The sequence below is a fragment of the Nothoprocta perdicaria genome, unplaced genomic scaffold, assembly GCF_003342845.1.
Source record: "Nothoprocta perdicaria isolate Ctin4 unplaced genomic scaffold, notPer1 scaffold_314, whole genome shotgun sequence".
NCBI classification, from domain to species: domain Eukaryota; kingdom Metazoa; phylum Chordata; class Aves; order Tinamiformes; family Tinamidae; genus Nothoprocta; species Nothoprocta perdicaria.
In genome coordinates, this window is record NW_020455549.1 from 619800 (window position 1) to 639000 (window position 19201).

A 19201-nucleotide genomic window follows, 5' to 3' on the forward strand; every position below is an offset into this window, starting at 1 on the left:
GGCTGGGCGCGCTCCGCCCCCGAGCGCGCTGGGAGCGGCGCCCGCGGGGACCCCCGGCCGCCCCGCGGGGTGCGGGGCCGGAGTCTCGACCCCGGAGTAGTCCCTTGTTCCTGGGATGTGTTCGGCCACGTCTATGGCCCAGACCCCTGCGATCCCCAACTGGTCCAAGTTGGGGATCTAGCCTGGCTAGACCCTTGCCCTGGGACCCCTGGATGTCCCAGGAGGGTGCAGGGCCGGAGTCTTGTCCCCACGACCCGCGTGGCTGCTGCGACCTTGGGGCCTTCCCTTCTTCTCGCAACGTGTTGGGCTACGTCTATGGCCCAGGCCCCTGCGATCCCCAACCGGTCCAAGGGAGCCTGGCTGGACCATCGCCCTGGGACCCGTTCGATGTAAATCAGCAGCTTTGCCTTTTAATGCACTTGCCCGGAGGAGGATTGTGGAGGGTCATCCCCTGCGCGGGGGTGTGACGAGACCCAAACAAAACCTGGGGCTGCAGGCGGTGGTGGGGGATGCCCCGAAACGCTGCTGGCCAGACTGAGCTGCGTGGGCATCTCCCCTTTGCTTGTGCATCCCCTGGGCCCATCTCCCCTGTCTCCACGGGCATCTCCGCAGGCCCCATGGGCATCTCCCCGCCGATCCGTGGAGCACTGAGGACTCTGGAAGCCTCCAAAGCTGCTGCAGCCGCCTGCTCTGCATGGCGCTGGGTGCCACCAGGCTGAATTAGAGTGTCCTCCTCGCGGGGTGGCATTTGCAGCCCATCCCAGCCCCTGAGCTCCTGCTCCATCATGAAGGAAACCTCCCCGGCCGTGACCTCCTCCTTCTGCATCGGCCTGAAAGGGGGCTCATGGAAGGACAACCTGATGCGGGCAACCACAAGTGACCACGGGGTCCCCTCGTTCCGCTTGTGCGTCGCTGCCTCGCAAACACCACCGGCAGCGGCGGGAAGGGAGCCCCTCCGCTCGCAAGGAGCTGCCGGCGGGATGGAAACGCTCACGGGGCAGCGGGCCAGGCCGCGGCCTCCGCACGGCTCCGGGGGGAGGCCGCTGGCCCGGCCGCGGCAGGGAGGAGCCCTTTGGAAAGGGTCCCGCTCTCGCGGCCGGCGCCGGGGGCCGCGCTGCCCTTTGCGCGGCGCGGAGCTGCTCCGTCGCGCGGTCCCCGGGTCTCCGCTGACGTGCGCCGGGGCTCCCCGCGCCGCCCAGGCATGTCCCCATGCAAATCAGAGAAAATGCAGTTTTCTGCATTTTCTGCTTTTTCTAAATTGCAAATTAGAGAAAATTCCCGAGAGTGGGAATTCTGGGCTGGAGCTTGGGGAAGTGATTCCTCCTGAGGGCTCCTCCCCAGCAGCCACGTGGGGATGCAACGCAGGTGCCAAAGATGGGACACACCTTTGGGACACAGACGTCCCAAAGATGGGACACCTGCCTTGGCCCCACCGAGGCCTGCGAGGGATTCCTCCCTGCATCTTGGCTGCAGCACCGAGCTCCTTCATGACCACTGCTTCCACCTTCCCACCCCGGCTCCAGCCAGCCCCAGCAATCAGGGATGTCTGGCTGCATCGCCGAGACCTTCCTCCGAGACAACTCCTCACTTCCTCCCACCCTGCATTCCTGGGAACTGCTCCCAGGAACAGGCCTGGGAGCAGCGCGGTGTGGAGAACTTTCCAAGGTCAGGGCCGCTGCAGCTGCGCAGCGCACGGAGCCGAGCTGCTGCTGCCACGTGGGGAAGCGATAGGAGATGTTTTCTCCACGCTGGGAGGAAAAGGGCAGCCGGCTTCAACGAGGACCTTGCAGCCGGGGCCCAGCTGGATTGCAGCTTGGGAAATGCAAGGTGTTTTGTAGACGCTGCAAGATGTGCCCATGAGCACGCCCGTGGGAGCTGCCTGCTGCTGAGCCCGCGCTGTTGGCCCGCAGGCTTTGGGAACGGTGGCTGTGAGCAGCCCACGAGGATTTCGTGCTCCATCAAAGCCATGTCCACGCTCAGCAGCTCCCCATCCTGGTGCGAGCGGTCCTGGTCCTCTGCACGCTGGACACCTCTGGAAACTGGGTCCAACGAGTCCAGTTTCTCCTCTTTGCTGGGCCAATAATGGGTAATATGGAGAAGAGGGGTGAGACCAGCACGCCATCCAGAGCTGTGTGGACATCCAGCAGCCCTGGGCGCCCATGCGGCTCTTGCCTTTCCCTGCAGCCTTTCCAGCTGCAGACGAAGCTGAGGAACGGCCGGTCCCTGCTGCTGGGCAGCAATCCCGGGCCCTGTTGGCGTGCAGGGGTCACCAGCTCGAGCCGTGGGGACACGTTTCCAACACCAGCTGCCGCGGTCTAGTCGGCTCACAGCAGTGCTCCTGCACGGCCATAAAGTGCAAACAGCTCTGCTTTATCTCACCCTTTATCGCCGCATTTAACTTGCTCGTTTTATCTGCACTTGAATAATAATTAATCTCCGGGAGCAGTCAGGCCTGGCCCCCTGTTAATTTGCTGTTTGCCAAGAGCGTGTTCGGCTCTTGGGACTTGTCGGAGCTGCTTGGCTTTGCAAAGGGAATGATTCCTCCTGCCGAGCTCCCTCTCAGGTCTTTCCCAGTGGAAGTGGTGGCTCTGGTGTTGGTGAAAATGTCCGTTTTAAGCCGCAAATGATCAGTGCCGGCCTCAAACCTTGAGCGACACGGGCTGGGAATGGCATAGAGCCAAAACCAAAATCCCCAAGGCTTTGAGCTCCCCATTTCAGGATGTGGGCAAGTCAGGAGGAGGGCTGTAACTTACACGTTTTGGAAAAAAAAAAAAAAAAAGACTTTTTTGAGGGCTAAAACTTCCATGTTTTGGCAAAAAAAATAGACTTTTTAAAATTTTATTTGCATTTATGTGTGGTTCTGGCTGCAAATGGCTCCCCGTTCCTCCGGGGTCCCTCTCCACGAGGGAGCTGCGGTCAGGGCTCCCGCTCAGGGTCTCTGCAACAGCCCCTCTCAGCAAGGAGGCACAACCCTTCCAGGACAGTTCCCCGTGCCCATAAATCATGGCAGGACCTTGGAGACTCCGGACTTGTTCCCCCAGGCTCACGGTGGCCTGGGTCTCCTCCCCGCTGCAAGGGGTCTTGGTGGCAGGGGCTGCACCAGGATCGGGGGCAGAGAGGTGCTGTTTTGCAGTCCTTTCCCTGGCTGGAGTCACGAGTCCGTAGGCATTCCCAGAGCCGGTGGCATTGCCTAGAGCCCCCAAAATAGTCCGTCCCCAGGTGATGCAGAGGATTGGGAGGAAGAGGCTAAAGCAATGGGATAATGAAGCCCAAGGATGCTGCTATGGGGCTGGGGTGATGCTCCCTCCCTGATGTGGAGCCTGGCATCACCTTTTTGGTCCCCCTATCTGGGTGGCTCCTCTCCTCTCACTCGTGGCTTGGGCCCCTCCACGCTCTGGGGACCTGCCCCACTGGAGACCTCAGGGGCTGACACGACCAGCCCCGTCCAACTCACCCCAGACCCTGACCAGACCGTTTCTTGGGGTGCTTCCACCGCCTTTTCCCCTTGCCTCTACCCTGCGAGGCCAACTGAAACCTCCTCCATCTCCAGACTCCTTCGAGGCTCTTCCATAAATCAAGTCAGGGACAAAACAGCATTCCAGGAACGCGGAATGCCCTGGCTTGCTGTGGGAAAAGCAGCAAACGCACAGCGGGTAAAGCCTGTGCCCTGTCAGACGAGTTCCCTTTATAGCCCTAGGGCTGCCCTTTCCCACAGAGAGGACGTGGTGCCAGGGCTGGCTGGCAGGTCCCGGGGGACCCGGCCTATTTGCAGACGGAGCAAGGCTCCAATGTGCGGCAGGGGGACACGGTGGCCGGCCGCAAACTGCAGGACTATCTGTGTTCCCACCAGTGACCACGACTGCCGTGTCTCCAGCGGCACGTCTCGCACCGTCTTTAAGCATCAGCCTTTATGGATATGCAATGGATGGGCTGGACGTGCTGGATGTCCAGCTGGATGGGCTGGACCGGATGACCTCTGAGGTCCCTTCCAACCTTAAGCATTCTAGGATTCGATGGGCTGTAGATGGCACACTCAGAAAACAAGGCGCCTTCCAATGCTTTCTGATGGCTCGTCACCATCACAGAGGCTCAGGCTCCCTCTTGTTCTATCAGTGATGCAAATAGTCTAAAACAGCAGCTGGAAAATGCCTTTATGTGATACCTATGCTTTAAGCCTTCTGTGTTTGCTTTTCTATACATTTTTGATATCCTGGGAATAGGACCTGTTGCATTTTTGTTATGAGCAATATAGAACCTGATTCCAAATCAATTTCTGCCCATGCTGAGTTCTGGGGATGCTTGTCTGGAGTTCTGGGATGCTTGTATCCTTCGCACATCGAAGGATCCAAGACCTCGAGTCTTTCGGGACCAACAAGAAGGATGTTGAGAAGACGGAGCAGGTTCTCCCCAGTGATGCATGGCAGGAGGATGAAGAGCAATGGGTATAAACTGAAACCAGAAAGGTTCCGACTGGGCAATGTGGAGAAACTGCATGGAGCTTTTGGAGCCCTCTCTGGATGAGGAATAGGAGAGGGAATTGTGGTTGCACTTGCACGGGAGCAGCGTCTCTGCCCCGGAGCAAAGGAGGCTGCTGCCATCTAGAGCAGGGAGGCAGCCGTGGGGACCGTGGCCTGCGCTCACACGCAGCAGCCAAAAAGCTCTTTTCTCAGGCCTGGAAAGATCATCTTAACAGCCTAAAACTGGAAATGTATGGAAAAAAAATGTTAAGCTTTGAGCTGGAGTAAAGAACGGATTGCCAGGCTCTGGGCTGAGCGTCGGTCTCTGCCGCCCTCGAGCAGCAGCTGAGGATCCACTTAAGTAAGTGCGATGACTGATTTGGAAAAGGCGGGGGAAAACGGGAAAAAACGGGGAAAAAACCCCCATTCTCGTCCCCATTCCCACGGGAAGCTTCCAGGCGCTCGGTTTAAAACACGGCCAGACTGCTCCGGCATCTGCAGCCCCCATGTCCCCCCATCCCAGCACCCGGCCCCAAGCTTGGCCGGGTTCCCAGTCCTCTGTCCCCATCCCCAGGTGTCCCCAGCGCCCCCCATGTCACGTCCCATGTTTCCCCCCCCATGTCCCCCAGGACCCCATATACAGTGGCCCCCATGTCGTGCATCTCTGCCCCCCAGCATGTCCCCAGGGCCACCAGCTGCGCCCTGGCGTTCCCAGTGTCCCCCCATCTCCTCCCTCATGTCCCCCCATGTCCTCTTATGTCTCCCGAGGTCCCCTCGTGCCCCCCCATGTCCTCTTATGTCCCCTGTGCTCCGTGTCCCCCCACGTCCCTCCTCACCCGCCCCCCCCCAGGTCCTCCCAGCCGCCAGGGAGGGCACTGGAGTGGGGCGGGGCGCGGGGCACCGTGGGCGGGGCAAGGGGGCTCTGTGGGCGGAGCCCTGGACTCTTGGGGGCGTGGCTGGGCCGTCTGGGCGGAGCTCGGGGGGCCGTGGGCGGAGCTCGGGGCGCCGGAGGCGTGACCGGGCGGTGTGGGCGGGGCTCGGGGTTCTGAGCGACACCGGGGGCTCTGGGTGGGGCTCGGGGCGCCGTGGGCGGAGCTTAAGGCGTGGCCAGGCGCTGTGGGAAGCCGTGGGCGGAGCTAGGGACGCCACGGGCGGGGCCTGGGGCACCGTGGGCGGAGCTCGGGGCGCCATGGGCGGGGCCGGGCCCTGTGGGCGTGGCCGTGCGCTACGGGCGGAGCTCGGGGCTCTGGGCAAGGGCGGGCGCTGTGGGCGGGGCCGGGACCCATGGGCGGGGCCGGGCGCTGTGGGCGTGGTCGGGAACTGTGGGCGTGGCTAGGCGCTGTGGGCGGGGCGGGGCGGAGCGCTGCGCCGGGGCGGTGGCTCCTCCTCCTCCGCCTCCTCGTCCTCGTCATGGCGCCGCGGCGGGCGCTCGCGCTGCGCGGGGCCTACGCGGCGGCCGGCGCCCTCATGGGCCTCGCGGCCTTCTTCACGTGGAGCCTGGCGCCCGCCTTCCGGCAGCCGGCCACGGCCGCCGCGGGGGGGCTCTCGGGTAGGCCGCGGGCGGGGCGCGGGGGGGCCCCGGGGGGGGCGGTCGAGGCCCCCGCTGCGCAGCGACCGTTTTTTAAAAAAATTCTTAAAATTTTTTGCTTAAAAGGGATCTGGGAAAGCCTAAAATACCCTTTTTTTCCCTTAAGAGTCCTTAGAGCCTCAGCTACGCGTTTTGTTTCTGGGGGGTCGCCTCAGTGGGGGCTGGTGTGGGGGGATAGCTGCTGCAGGCTGCAGGCCTCACTTTGGGTGGTAAACGGCGCTTCCTGGGCGGCCTGCTCGCGCCAGGGAGCATTCCCTGCGTCTTTAATTCAATTTTTATTTTTTTTTTAAATTTAATTTTAATTTCATTTAGTTTTTTAATTTGAGGTTGTCCCTGGCTTCGCGCTCAGGGTTTGGGCCCGGCAGCTCCTGTTTGGGTCCGGTTTGTGTTTTCGAGGTGAATAAACCTTTGAAATTTGTCCCCAGCAAAACAGCTGGGGCAGCCGAGGCAACCGGAGCCCAAAAGCGCCTCTGGATCCCCTGCCCCCCAACGCCTCTGGATCCCCCCCCAAACACCTCTGGATCCCCCCCCCAAACGCCTCACGATTCCCTGTCGGGATGGGTGTCGTTTAGGTTAATTGGGGGCATCTTAATTAAGTTTTTTTGCTCAGACCACAGCGTTGATTTCCCAGCTTGGAAACTATGGGGTTTTGCCTGCTGGAATAAGAGAAAGTGGGTCAAGAAAGGGTAGAAAGTGAAGTTAAAATTTGGGGCCAAATCTGGCTTATTGCCTGTGCGTTATTCAGATGATATCGACCTGGAAAGGAGGGAAATTTGTGCGCTGCTTAATTGCTCGCCAGGTAATTGGAGCTGGCTTTAGCTGGGGGGCGGTTTGGGTAGGCAAAAAACAGCAAAGAAAACAAGTTTTTTGGGTTGGGCTCTGCGTGTTCCCGTGTCCGCAGATATCTGGGAAATATCCAGCCCAGGAGCTGCAGGTGGCATTGAGATAGGATTGCAAACCCTCAGAAAACCAGGCAAAAAACATCTTTTTTGTATTTTTTGCAGCCCCTCCGCTGTCCGTGTCGTCGGTTGTCACTCGTTGCTGTTCGTGATGCTGTCGCTTTGGGGCCTTTGGTTTGTCAGGGACTTGTGCTTTGGGTTTCTTAGCCACATTTTCTCTCTTGCACAATTTTAGACCAGCTATTTTAGTTTATTTTTTAGTTCAGTTAATTTAAGTTTTCTGAGAGGTGCCGCTTATTCCCGTCTCGTTAGAAACCCATGTCTTTCTCAGCCGTTCTCTGCCCATTTTCGTCCCTGTCTTATTTTATTAATGCCCCTTGCAGAGGAGCGCAGTCAAATGCTGTGTCTATAACGAAAGCCTTTAATTACCCTTAATTACTAAAGGAGAAAATTGCAGTGTCAGCCGCTGAGCACCTGCCCTTCCAGTCTTTCTGGTTGATATAATCACACCCTGCACATAAAATATCCAGCAAAATTGACTCGCCGGCCCCCCAAATCAGTGGATCTTAGAGAAGGCACTGGCCTCGTATCTCAGACCTTCATTTTAAGCAAAAACATCCCAATTGGCTACTTTTAATAACCTGGGAGACAACAAATTTTCATGGATTGATCCCAGCAGCGAAAAGGCCGTTTTTGGGTTAATCCTGGCCATCCTGGTGGTTGCCCTTGCATTTTGAGCTAGTGACTTTTACAATTTACTGCTTGATTTTTGTGCTTGACCTTCCCTCTCCACTCCTGGCCTTAAATTAGTATTTTTTTCCCCAAAGTAGGCTGTGAATCTCCAGGAAACTCCACAGTTTTCACTCTGCCAGAGGCCGTTGAAAGGAGAAAAAAGCAATTAAATGTTTTCAGGAGGTATCCAGTCTTTTCCTGAGCGGCTTTTAATGTTCCTGGGTATCCTTTGTTTTTTAAACGCAATGATTAGGGGGGAAAAGTAAAAATCCTCTCCTTCCACATCCCTCCTTCTCTGCAAGGGGCGGCGCAAAGGAACTTTATGGGCTCTTCCCAAGCTGCTCGGATATTTTTGGCGAAATGGAGGGGAAAAAAGCAAAGTTGTGCTTTGAGAATATAATTTGGACTTGAAAACGGGTTCTAAAGCCCAGGATTTGCTGTGCGCAAAGCTAGGGGTTTTCTGAAGACCAAAAGGCCAGTTTTACTTGACTATATTAATTAATGCAAATGGATTTGGTCCCTATCCAGGGCTGGAATGACTCTTAATAATTAAAAAAAAAAAAAAATATGGGAACCATGGACTAAATCATTAAATATTAGGATTTGCAAATAAAATACTGCAAACTGTTAGATAAATGTTTGCCTCCTGGTTGCTTTAGTCCCTCATTTTGACAACATGGAGACGCCAAGGAGAAAGACAAGTGAAAGCCCCGTTTCCCTGGAAATCTCCAGGGTTTCCTCACCCTAGTGAGCTGCTTTCCTCAAATATTTTGGGGCTGATCCGTAGCTATTTGGGCTGGAGAGCTGCTCAAAGAAAACCCGGTTTTAACCTGGTCCAAAAGCAGCTGGAGCGGAGCTGGCTTGGCTTGAGCTGCCGGAAGGAAAAAATCTTTAACCCATTTTTGGGAAACCCATTTTTGGGAAACCCATTTTTGGGATGTCAACCAGATGGGGCAAATCGCCACAATTTATATATGGCAAAAAAAATTATATAAGTGCTGTTGACTTCGTATTTTCCAGGATTAGGCAGGCTGTTTTGTGGGGGAAAGTCATCATTTTTTTTGTTTGTTTTAATATCTTTATGTGGCATCGTTGCTCAGTGTTGGAGTTTGAGAAGACCCCAATACCCCGTGCTCATCCTGCAAGAATTTCTCCGTGTATTTGCTCATGTGTTCTCCTTTTTCCTTCTCTTTGGGGCCTCCTGGACGGTGGCTGCACCGTTATCCGCGGCAACAAACTCCCTTGTTTGGTCAGGACCAAAAATCGGCCGGGGATGAGGAGGGACCTCAGAAAAACCTTTGTGTTTGATGCCCTCTGGCTCTTTCTTTTTGAGAACATGCCACATTGATGTCATTTGCCTCAAACCGAGGTATATGAGGCATTAGAACGGGCAACAAAATAGCGATATTAATTTTGTTATAGCAGATATTAAATTTACAGATTGAGGCCCTTTTGGGTGATGTTTTTGAGGGTGTTTTAAGCGGGGCAGACGGAGGTGGATCTCATGGCCTCCATGCATCGCTGTGTTTTGGGTTCTGCTTTCGCTTCCCCGTGCAAACACGAGGTGCAAATTGCCTTGGAGAGCAGGGAAGCGCCCCTGGAGAGGGAGGATATTTGGGGGAATAGCTTGAAGCGAAGCAGCGAGACCTGATTTGGAAGGTCCTGCTCTTCATTTTCCCGCACTCTTCCTATGCCCTCTCTTCAGGCTCTTAATACCATACCTTTTATTTCCCATTCTGGCAAAATCTTTATTTTAAAAAGGGTGTTTTTGGAGGTTTTCTGCGCAGTTTTATTCCGGTTTTGCCTTTAATGGGACGTTTGCGATGTTGCTGCCTTGGGAAGCTCAGAAGAGCGAGGCCTTGTGATCCCGGGCATCTGCTTTTCTGCTTAGTCACGCCGGCAGGAATTAGGCCAGCTGCGGGGATTAACCGAGCACGAGACGGTGCCCGAGAGCTTCCGTAAAACCCTGGTTTAAGGAGGCAGGGCAGAGCGCGGGGCCGGGGGGCACAAGGGCGAGAGGAGCTGCAGCCCTGCTTGCCGGGGAGACCTTAGGATGCGGATTAACCTCCTGACTCGGCGTTTTCAGTGCTGAGTCATGCCCAGACACGTGCCCGGCTGCGTGTTGCATCCGCTGTAAATCCCGAGTTCCCCATTCCTGGGTTTATTCGGGTGCTGGAGCGCGGAGGTGACTGGGCCATTCGCCACCCACGCGCGGGGCTCTTCCAGCCACTCTCGTGGTTTTAAAGCCGTTTCGGAGGCAGTTTGATCCCGCTTTGCTCCTTCCAGAGATTCCCAAGAGGCAGAGGGCCCAGCTGCTAGGAAGGAGTGGGATTTTGGGAATGGAGAAGCGGAAGCTCCCGGGTGTCCTTCAGATCTGGGCAGCTTTGCCCGGGACAACTGCATCTCACAGCAAACAAGCTCGGGCCGCTCTCATGGCAGCAGTTAATATTAAAACCTCTTTTTGATAGCAGCATTTAATATTGAAACCTCTTTGTCAGAAAGCGTTTGCAGCTGCTGCTTGGGTATTTTCCTGCCTCTTTCTTTCCCTGTTTCCCCCACTTTATAAAAGGAGCTGCAACTTGATTAGGGACCAGGCGCTGAAGCCCAGAGAAATGTCCTTGGTGCTGCTGTTAAAGCCACAGTGAACTTGACTGTTCTGTCCCCAAAATACAGATGTTTAGGTGTGGGTGATTATGGCGAGTGCTGATAATGCCAGCAGGCTTTTCCTTGGATATTTGCCCTCCTTCGGGGGGTTTTGGGGCTCTGAATTGTTGGGGTTTCGGGTGCTGTTTTCGTGGGATGTGTTTTCTCTCCGACACCTTTGCGTGTCCGTGTGCTGCCCGGTACTGACTGCCCTTGCTGTCTGGTCGAGCAGGTGTTCTGGCGCTCTGGGCCCTAATCACGCATGTGATGTATGTGCAGGATTACTGGAGGACCTGGTTAAAAGGGCTGAGCTTCTTCCTCTTCGTCGGCATCCTCTTCTCGGCCCTCTCCGTGGTGGGATTCTGCACCTTCCTCGTTCTGGCCATCACCAAGCACCAGGGTAAGTGTTTTGTGGGGCGGAGTGGGTAGCAATTGGGAAGTGAGGAGCCAGGATGGTGTTAGTGGGGTCTCTGCTTGCTGTTTTGGGGCTTTCGTCCCTAAAAGTCCATCTGCTGCCCTTTACTTAAGTCCAAATTCATTCCTGCCTCTTGAGATTTGAGAACTTCAGCCCCGTGCAATAATCTGACAACTGTTGCAGGCAATCATCACAAATACATGCCAAAAGAAACCAAACATCTTCTATCGCCTTTGTTTTTCTTGAAGGCGTGAAGATAAATAAATAGATCTTGAAGGAAATGAAGATTTGGGGAGGGAAAGCGCTAATTTGAGGGTAAAGTAGAACATCCACAATAGCTGCTTCCATATGGAAATGTTAGGATCGAAGCATTTACTGGGTGAGTATTGCTTTGTGTGTTGAAATAAGTCAAAAATAAAGATACTTATGACCAAGCAAACGTAGTCAGGGATGAAACTGTTTCATGCAAAGGGTGACATAAGCATATTTTCAGTTTTTTGACACCAGTAAAACTGGACGTTGCACGTTTGCCTGAATGGTGCTGACACGCGCTTCGAAAGCAGAAGTCCATCCACGGGAGTTCTAAAATAATCCCGGAGGGTCAAGATAGATGCAGAAGAAACACGCTTGCATGAAGAGCCTCTAAAAAGAGGCTGCACCTGCGCTCGTGTGTGGTTAGCACAGCCGTGCGTCAAAGACCTGCACTGTGGGTGCCCCAATACGCATTCAGTCAGACCCAGACGCCCTAACTTACTATTCTCGTGTAGTAGAGATGAGAAAATGGTGCAAAAAGAGTTAAAAGTGCTGGAAATTGAAGACATTTAAGGTGTCTTCTGGGAGCACGGTTTACAGGTGGCAAACTCCAGGTGGTGAAGTCACGGCTGTGCGATGAAACGTGCTCTGTGGTGCTTGCCCAGGGTCCATAGCTGCTAAATAAACTTAGAAAAGAGCAGATCAGGAGTGTTCATGCGCTGGAGCCCTGACCTGGGAGGCTGCGTGAGGATTAAAGAGGGATTTTTAAAGGCATCTGTTGCCAGTTTTCTTTTTTATTCTCTCCTAGCCCTGACTGATCCCAGAAGCTACTACCTGTCGTGCGTCTGGAGTTTCATCTCCTTGAAATGGGCCTTCCTGCTCGGCTTGTATGCCTACCGCTACAGGAATGAGTTTGCAGACGTCAGTATCCTCAGTGACTTCTAACACTGGGACTCGAAGGCTGTGCGCTGGTGCTGAGCGTTTGCGTTGGCCCCCGAAGGACGGTACATGCAGGAGGTCTGCAAGAAGCGGAGCAGGAACCCACCCAGTGCTGCTTCCTTTGTCTGCAGCGGGGGTTTGGGGTTTTTTTCCTCATTGCTTTTATTCAAACACATAGAATTTGGCTAACTCTGTCAATCTAGTCTTTCTGTAACGTTCCTGGGAGCCCGTGGGTCTGGTGGTGGGTTGCAAAACTCCCATCTGCATGTGCGCAGCGAGCCCAGGTCCGCTCCTTGCGTTGCCCTGTTGCTGCAGCGCAGGGAGGCTCTCAGGTGGGGAGGAAATGCTGTCCCCACCAGGAGCTGTGGCTTGAAACGTTGCAGATGCAGCACCCACGTGTTTGGTCCTAGTGAATGAATCGCCAGCTTGCTCCAGGTGGGTGTCCCAGGTGTGTGTAGCCAAGAAACCCCACTGGGTGCAAGTTGTTCCATTGGCAGCACTGTCCCTCACAGAAAGGGAGGGATGGCTCCTCTTTTGAGGTAGGAAGTCTCTAGACCCCTTCCCCTATATTTTAACATCCCCTTTTACACGTTGGGCTGGGAATAATGTACAGCTTCAGCTCTGTCCTGTGGTCCGGACGGTGCGACGGAGAAGCATCAGTCATCTCGGTGCTCTGTCAGAGATGGAAACGCTCACGGACAGATCTGGTGCTGGAGCAAAACGTTAGCTCGGCCTCTTGGGGTTGTGTTGCACTAGCTCCTAATCCACGATCATTTAAAAAACACAGCTTCTAATACAGGATCTTCTTATGATACCCGGTGAGCGTGCGACTAAGGCAGTATTTAATGCTGAACTCTGTGGCGTGTAGGCGTTTCAGCCTACGTGCCTGTGCTGGAAGCAGCTTGGCTTTATCGACCGGCCTCTCCTGATCTCTGTCAGGTTCCCTCTCTGTGCCCAGGGCTGCTCTATGAGCTCGGTCTGAGCGCATTAACCCTGGTGCTTTGCTCCCTGCCAGCAGCTGCCCGGGAGGCTGGAAACCTCCCTGGAAAGCGAGGCGAGTGGTGAGCCCCGCTGGGCGCCTCGGCCGTGTCCTCGTGTCCTGCCGCCTCTCCCGCAGCCTTCCCTGAAGGGCCTTCTTGGCCCTCCGTGCCAGAGGGCACTTGGCACCGCAGCCCAGGACTCCAAGAGAGGTGTGAGTAGAAGGGCCCGATGCAGCGAGGTTGGCCCAGCTTTCTCTCCTACCGCACAAATCTGCCTTTCCTAGCATCTTAGTCCTCTCTGGACTACATCTTCCGTGCCCAAAAGCTGTGGCACCCACGGTGGAGGTTGCAAGTGTTTTTTTAATGTAGGTAGGTCCCCTGGGCATCTCTTGTGTTGTGTTTCTGCACTGTGGTGCTCATGTGGAGCAGCTCCGTTCTCGGGCCGGTGTCTCAACCATCATATTGGCTCGCCCGGAAAGTTTTGTTTTTCAGGTTTATTTTTGTGGCTCTCAATTTGCCTGCAGACAACCCGATTAACCTACCCCGTTTCCTCCTCAGTGTTGTTTTAGCTCTGGAATTCATACTCGTGCCTCGGCTTTTTAAAAGACCGCGTGTGCAAATATATCCTATATTTTTACATTGTTCATGCTTTGTTTGCACGCTTGGTGTAAGATGGGGTCCTGTAGCGGGATGAGGCAGTTCGCAGTGGGGTTCCTTCCTGTGTATCCCAGTGTCTCCTTGTACTAAATTGCCCTGTGTAACTTGTGTGTGACACCAGAGCAGAAATACAGCTTCTTTCTCGCCAAACTCGTGTGACGTGGCTATGAGGTCATTTATTCCGCCCCTATAAAGTTGTTTATTCCGTCTCTCTTTTAGCTCTCTTGTGCTCTTTCCAGCCCCTTCCTATCCGTGCCTGCGGAAGAGGATGGTCCGCCAGGGAAGTGCTCCTGTTTTCCATGCCGTTCTCCTCATCCGCAGCGTGCTGTTGGCAGAAGGCAGAACGTTCCCCCCCATCTCCTGCACCCCTGTTTTAATCGATTGAGCTACTATTTAAATTTTTAGCCTTGCAAGGGAGGGGTAAGTTCCTGCCTCCCGCCGCAGTTAGGATACCCCCTAACTCTTGGGGTAGAGGAGTGTCGCTGCGGAGCAGAGCACGAGGTGACGTGCAACAAGTCGGGACCCCAAAGGCTCTGTGGCAGGAGGGACCCCGGGAGCCAGCGCTCTGCCCTTCCAACTGCAGCCCCCCAAACAGAAGGGGCTGCAAGGGGGTCCCAGCCCGCGGAGGCTCCTCCTGCACCAAAGGTAGGTGCAACCTGGACCCATCTCAGGTGCCCGGAGGCTGCAGATCCCAGCAAGCGAGCCAGCCCTCCCGAGCAGCTCCCCTCGCTCAATTTTGCCGCGTTTACCCTCTTTTTGGGTGCACAGAGCTGGTGAGAGCACCCACTCTAGGGCTGGCTCAAGGGTTAGGGTGCCGGGGGCTCCTGGGTGTTCGTTCCTCATCATCTGTTTTCTGTAGCCCAGGCAGTGAGTGCGGAGGCTGGTGGGAGGCCATGGTAATTAGAACATTTGGAATGAATTTGGGAAACGCTGGGGCGACGTCTCAGCTTTGAAGCTTTTTTCCTAGATGAGGAAGGAGTCCAAGTGCTGGGAGCACCGGCCCCCCCTTGCTCTGCTCTGCCTCTCGTCACAAACGCCGCGAGTTTGCCGGGCTCAGCCGCAGCCCCGCGGGACGCCAGCGTGGTGCCATGGGGCGACCTTCTCCAAAGGGACCCAGCATGGGGCTTTGGAGCGCGAGAAGTCTCCTGCGGGCCAGGGAAGCCGTGGGGTGCGTGTGGGGGTCCCCTGCATGGCCCCCCCGAGGAGAACCCCCATCCTGGGCATGCGAGGGCAGGCGAGGCTCTTGGAGATGGACCGCTGGACGATCAGGATGACCGATGAGGACTGATGTCCCCTAGGCTGGTGGCAGTGCTGCCACCCGCTCCAAGCCCTGTGTCCAAAGCCTCTAGAAGTCCTCAGTATACCATGGGGGGCTTTGGTGGCTCCAGAGCAGAAATAGCCTCGGTGAGACCCCAAATTGGGGAGATTTGCCGCGGGGCGGTGGGTGCTGCGCCCCGGGGCCGGGCTGGGCTCCGAGCTGAGGGGTGACCTGCAGCTCCAGCCCCTTTGGGACCCTCCTTGGCTGCCCTGGGACCACGGGGTCTCGCAGACGCGCTGCCTCCTGCGCTGGGAGGCCGCTCCTGGCAGCCGCCCAGCCCCTTCGTGCCGGAATCCCAGCTGGTTTCGCTCTCCTGAGGAGCCACCGAGTCTCCGCCGTCGCTGGGGACGTGACGGGGCTGACAGCTCTAGTGTCGCCCTTCCCCGAGCTCGTCCTGCCCGCATTTCTCCCCGGAGCCTCGTTCCCGTGGGCTGAGCTTTGAGGAAGGGTTGAGCAGCCCTCAGGTGCCCGGGTTCATAGGGGAAAAGCTGCCTCCTTGTCTGGAGAAAAGCCTCGAGCCCCTGCTCCAGACTACTTGGTTTGGTTTGGACTTGGTTGGTTTGAAGGCAAATTACTCGTCGCTCTGACACTAATCCAGCAAGGGGACAGAGGAGCCCCCAGGGGCTGCTCGGTTTGTAGATGGCCTTGTGGTCCCATTGGGCTCCAAAGGGCCAGAGCAACTCGGGTCCTGGCAGGTGGAGCTCAGAACACCAAGTCTCTTGACGAGTCACAGAATGTTCAAGGTTGGAAGGGACCTCTAGAGATCATCTAGTCCAGCCTTCCTGTCCTTTTATGCCTGAAGGCTCACCAAAGTCTTAGTGGGTCCCAGCTACATTTCCAGGGCGCATTCGAGTCATCCTGCTTGCTGAAGGACGGAGGTGATAACGGACCTGGAGGAAGATCTGCCCCTTTCCAGCAGGGAACAGCCACCAAGGACCAGCTCTCCTGCTTTGACCTGTGTCACAGAATCACAGGTTGGAAGGGACCTCTGGAGATCATCTAGTCCAACCTTCCTGCTCCAGCATGGACACCCAGAGCAATTGGTACAGGGTGGCATCCAGGTGGGTTTGGAGACCTTCAGAGAAGGAGACTCCACAGCCTCCCTGGGCAACCTGTGCCAGGGCTCTGTCACCTTCACAGTGATGAAGTTCTCCCTTGTATGGAGATGGAACTGCCTGGAACTTCCCGTGTGTCCAGCTGCACTAAGCAGGATCCTACTTGCTTCTTGGCCCACGTGAGTGTGAACCAACTGATGGGACCAGAAGCTCAAGTGAGGTGTCCAGTGATGGTTCTGGAGCTGGATTTTGCCTCTATTTTTGGAAGTTCCTGTTCCCTTTTGGCTGCAAAGTCCTGTTTCCTTTGTAGTCCTGTTTGGAGAGATCATGGGAACACATGTTCACAGGGCTTGCTCTAGTCCAGCCCATGTAAGCCCCAACCTGAATCCAGTTATGTGTCCAGCAGACCCCTTGACCACACGACAGGGTGATTTTCATGGAATTGCCCAGTTTTCCCATAACTGGAGTTGCAAAAGCATGTGCACCATTTGGCACTTGGCTGCGGAAGGATGTCCTCCAAAGTTGGGCAACATCTGATGAGTTCAGCATGAAAACTGCGCATTGCAAAGGGCTTCTGGCTTTGGAAGGAACACGCCATGAAGCCAGCTCTGCCAGGCCCTGCTGCAGATCTCTGCCACACCATGAGTTCACGTCCCCAGCAGCTTGGTGCCCTTGCAGCCAGCCCGGAGATGGTCCCTTGTTTGTCCACATCCCCTGATCCCCTCCTCCTGCCTGGGCAGCACTTGAAAACATCCAAAGCGCCCTGAACGAAAACAACAGGTTTTTTGCATTTGAGCAATCTGCTTTCAAGATGTGGGGAGGCCGGAAGCGGCGTTTCAAAGGCTTTGAGCCTCCGCCAGGCGTGGAGGCTGTCACGGCTGAGCCCCGCTGGAGCTGCCGCGAGTAGGGCTTGGGAGGGGGAGCTCTGCTGGAGAAGGTTTCCCGTTGCCTGCTGGTAGGGTGAAGCTCACCTTGGTGGGTTGGACCCAAGACCTTGGCTGTGTTCACCCTAATGGGCTCCGGGACTGTTCCTAGGGATGTCCAAGAGCTCCAAGGCATGGGACTCCAGCTCTAAGTCTGCAACTCCATACAGCTGGGGACAAGAGACCTGCAGCCATCCTCAAGGTGGCCAAGGGAGGTCCCAAACGTGGCTAGATAGCCAAGACTGGGGCTGGGAGAGTCCAATTATGGGGGGGCAGGAGGGACAAAGTCTCCCCAAGATCCCTGCCCAGGGCCCTGCAGGGATGTCCCCTGGGAAGTGCAGTCCCACGGCCTGGTGGTGCTGCACTGGATCATCTACTTGGTTGAACCTACGCTTGCCGGAGGTGCAGGGTACGTTGGAGGGTGCCTGAGGAGGGGGATCTGCTGCAACACAGAGCAGAGCACCGTAGAGGTGAGTGAACATGTCCTACCTCCCATTGAACGTGTCCTACCTCTCGTTGAACCACGGAAGGGTTCCTGGACCTCGGCTACGCTACAAGGCCCTGTTCTGCAGAACAGAGCCTGCTTGGACATCAGCCTGGACACAACACCTTCCTGCCAGCACCATACCAAAACCTTGCAGCAGTGGCAGGGCCGGTCTGCTCTGCGAGGAGAGCGTCGACTCAGCACATATTTGCTCCTCGTTTACTGGCTGTTGCTTGTAAAAATCCCCCAAATTCCGTTTTAAGAGCTGCGGTCCTTGCACGCAACGTCCCCGTCGGAGAGCTAGGGAGAGCTGCACACCATCACGGGCCAGCTGGTGCAGAACGGGGCGGGCGCTGGACTTCACAGAACGTCCGAGGTTGGAAGGGACCTCTAGGGATCCTCTAGTCCAACCTTCCTGCTCCAGCAGGCACACCCAGGGCATGTGGCACAGGGTGGCATCCAGGTGGGTTTGGAGACCTCCAGAGAAGGAGGTGCCAGGACTGGAGAGGTGCCCGTTTGCAGCTGGGTGGGTGAGTTGAACACAGCAGAGTGATGGAGGTGGAAGGCATGGGAGATCTGGAGCGTGATAGAACCATCTTCCCAGGGGCTGCGTGCCGAAGAAGGGCCTCTGCAGAAGGCTGTTGTCTCCATTTGATGGGACATTTTGCTGGGCTTGAGCTCTTGCAGCACAATGGGAGAGTTGGTAGCTTTGCGCTAAATCCTGTAGTCCTGCCTATGTTTCTCACCAGGCAGAGGTGGGTTTTGGTGAAAATTAGCCGAGGGATTAGTAGTCCCCAACTGAGCTGATTTCGTGTCGGGCTGAGCTAACCAAAGCCCAGACGGAGCTGGGAGACAGCCACGATCTGAGGGGGGGTTCGAGCATCACACACACAACTGGGAATAGTTATTTTTAGGACATCCTTTAGTTTGGAACAGAACCAAGTAAGGAAAATGGTTCAATATGGTTCCAATATTAAAAAAAAAAAAAAGGCTGAAAATTATTGGGTTTAAGAAGAATATCTAGGAAGAGCATCTGGGACAATACCTCTGGAGTGCAGCCAGAAGGAGCCAAGCCCCAGGAAAGGCAGCTTTGCAAAGGGGTTATCAGGCCGTCCCAGCACCTCTGCACAGGAAGGCGGTCCGTGTTTGCTGAAGAGTTTGGCACTGGCTGCGTCGTGTTGGAGACCTCTCGTCCTCTCCTGGGATTGTGCAGGCTTGGGGCTGAGCTGGGCTGGCAGTTCCCTCCTGGGGACAGGTAGAGATGGGGTAGGGTTTGCCGCTCGTCTTGTTCCTGAGTCGGAAATGAAAAAAGAAAGGAATTGAGGGGGAAAAGAAATTGTGAAAAAGCCACGAATGAACTGGAAGAATCATTACAGAATAAAACAGAGGGGAACAATGAGACGGATGCCCTTCCCTCCTCCTGTGTTTGGGCTGTGAGATCTTCCACCAGATCCTGTTTACTCTGCAGCCGATGCAGCTGAAGACGTTTTGCTTTGAGCTGAGCCAGCGCGGGACCGGGACGTGTCTGCAGGCCCCCCGTTCTTGGACCCAGCTCAGCAGTGTCAAGGCTTTGGGGAGCGAGTTTATCCTGGGAATAGCTACCTTCAAAATCTTTCCAGTTGGTACCTAGGTTGAAGAGTTGAGGCCTCCAAAGGTAGAAGCATCCCATACAACAAGGATTTTCCCCCAAACTCCACAGTTCCAGGAAGGTCGAGTCATTCTGAGATGCCAGGACTTGAGCGTGCAGTTCATGCAGATCGCACATGTGGATGTCCCTGTTTTATCTACTCTCCCTTTGGAGATGCACGGCCATTAGAGGCCTGGCAAAATGGTCAAGGCCTGGAGGAGCTGCTCCGGGA

The 19201-nt window shown here is 55.6% G+C and overlaps 1 protein-coding gene across 1 annotated transcript; it reads left to right on the forward strand.

Moving 5' to 3' along the window:
* The first annotated feature begins 5867 nt into the window (after positions 1–5867).
* Positions 5868–13394, forward strand: SLC48A1 (solute carrier family 48 member 1). The gene is made up of 3 exons (XM_026042827.1): positions 5868–6006; positions 10552–10719; positions 11795–13394. The coding sequence occupies exons 1-3, from the start codon at positions 5868–5870 to the stop codon at positions 11929–11931; spliced, it is 444 nt and encodes a 147-aa protein (XP_025898612.1). The 3' UTR covers positions 11932–13394.
* Positions 13395–19201: the final 5807 nt, after the last annotated feature.

Excerpts from the sequence above, each read along its gene's own strand:
- SLC48A1 (XM_026042827.1), top strand. The coding sequence starts at position 5,868 with ATGGCGCCGCGGCGGGCGCTCGCGCTGCGCGGGGCCTACGCGGCGGCC. Across the intron at positions 6,007-10,551 it reads CGCCGCGGGGGGGCTCTCGG|GTGTTCTGGCGCTCTGGGCC; the intron begins GTAGGCCGCGGG and ends CTGGTCGAGCAG. Across the intron at positions 10,720-11,794 it reads GGCCATCACCAAGCACCAGG|CCCTGACTGATCCCAGAAGC; the intron begins GTAAGTGTTTTG and ends ATTCTCTCCTAG.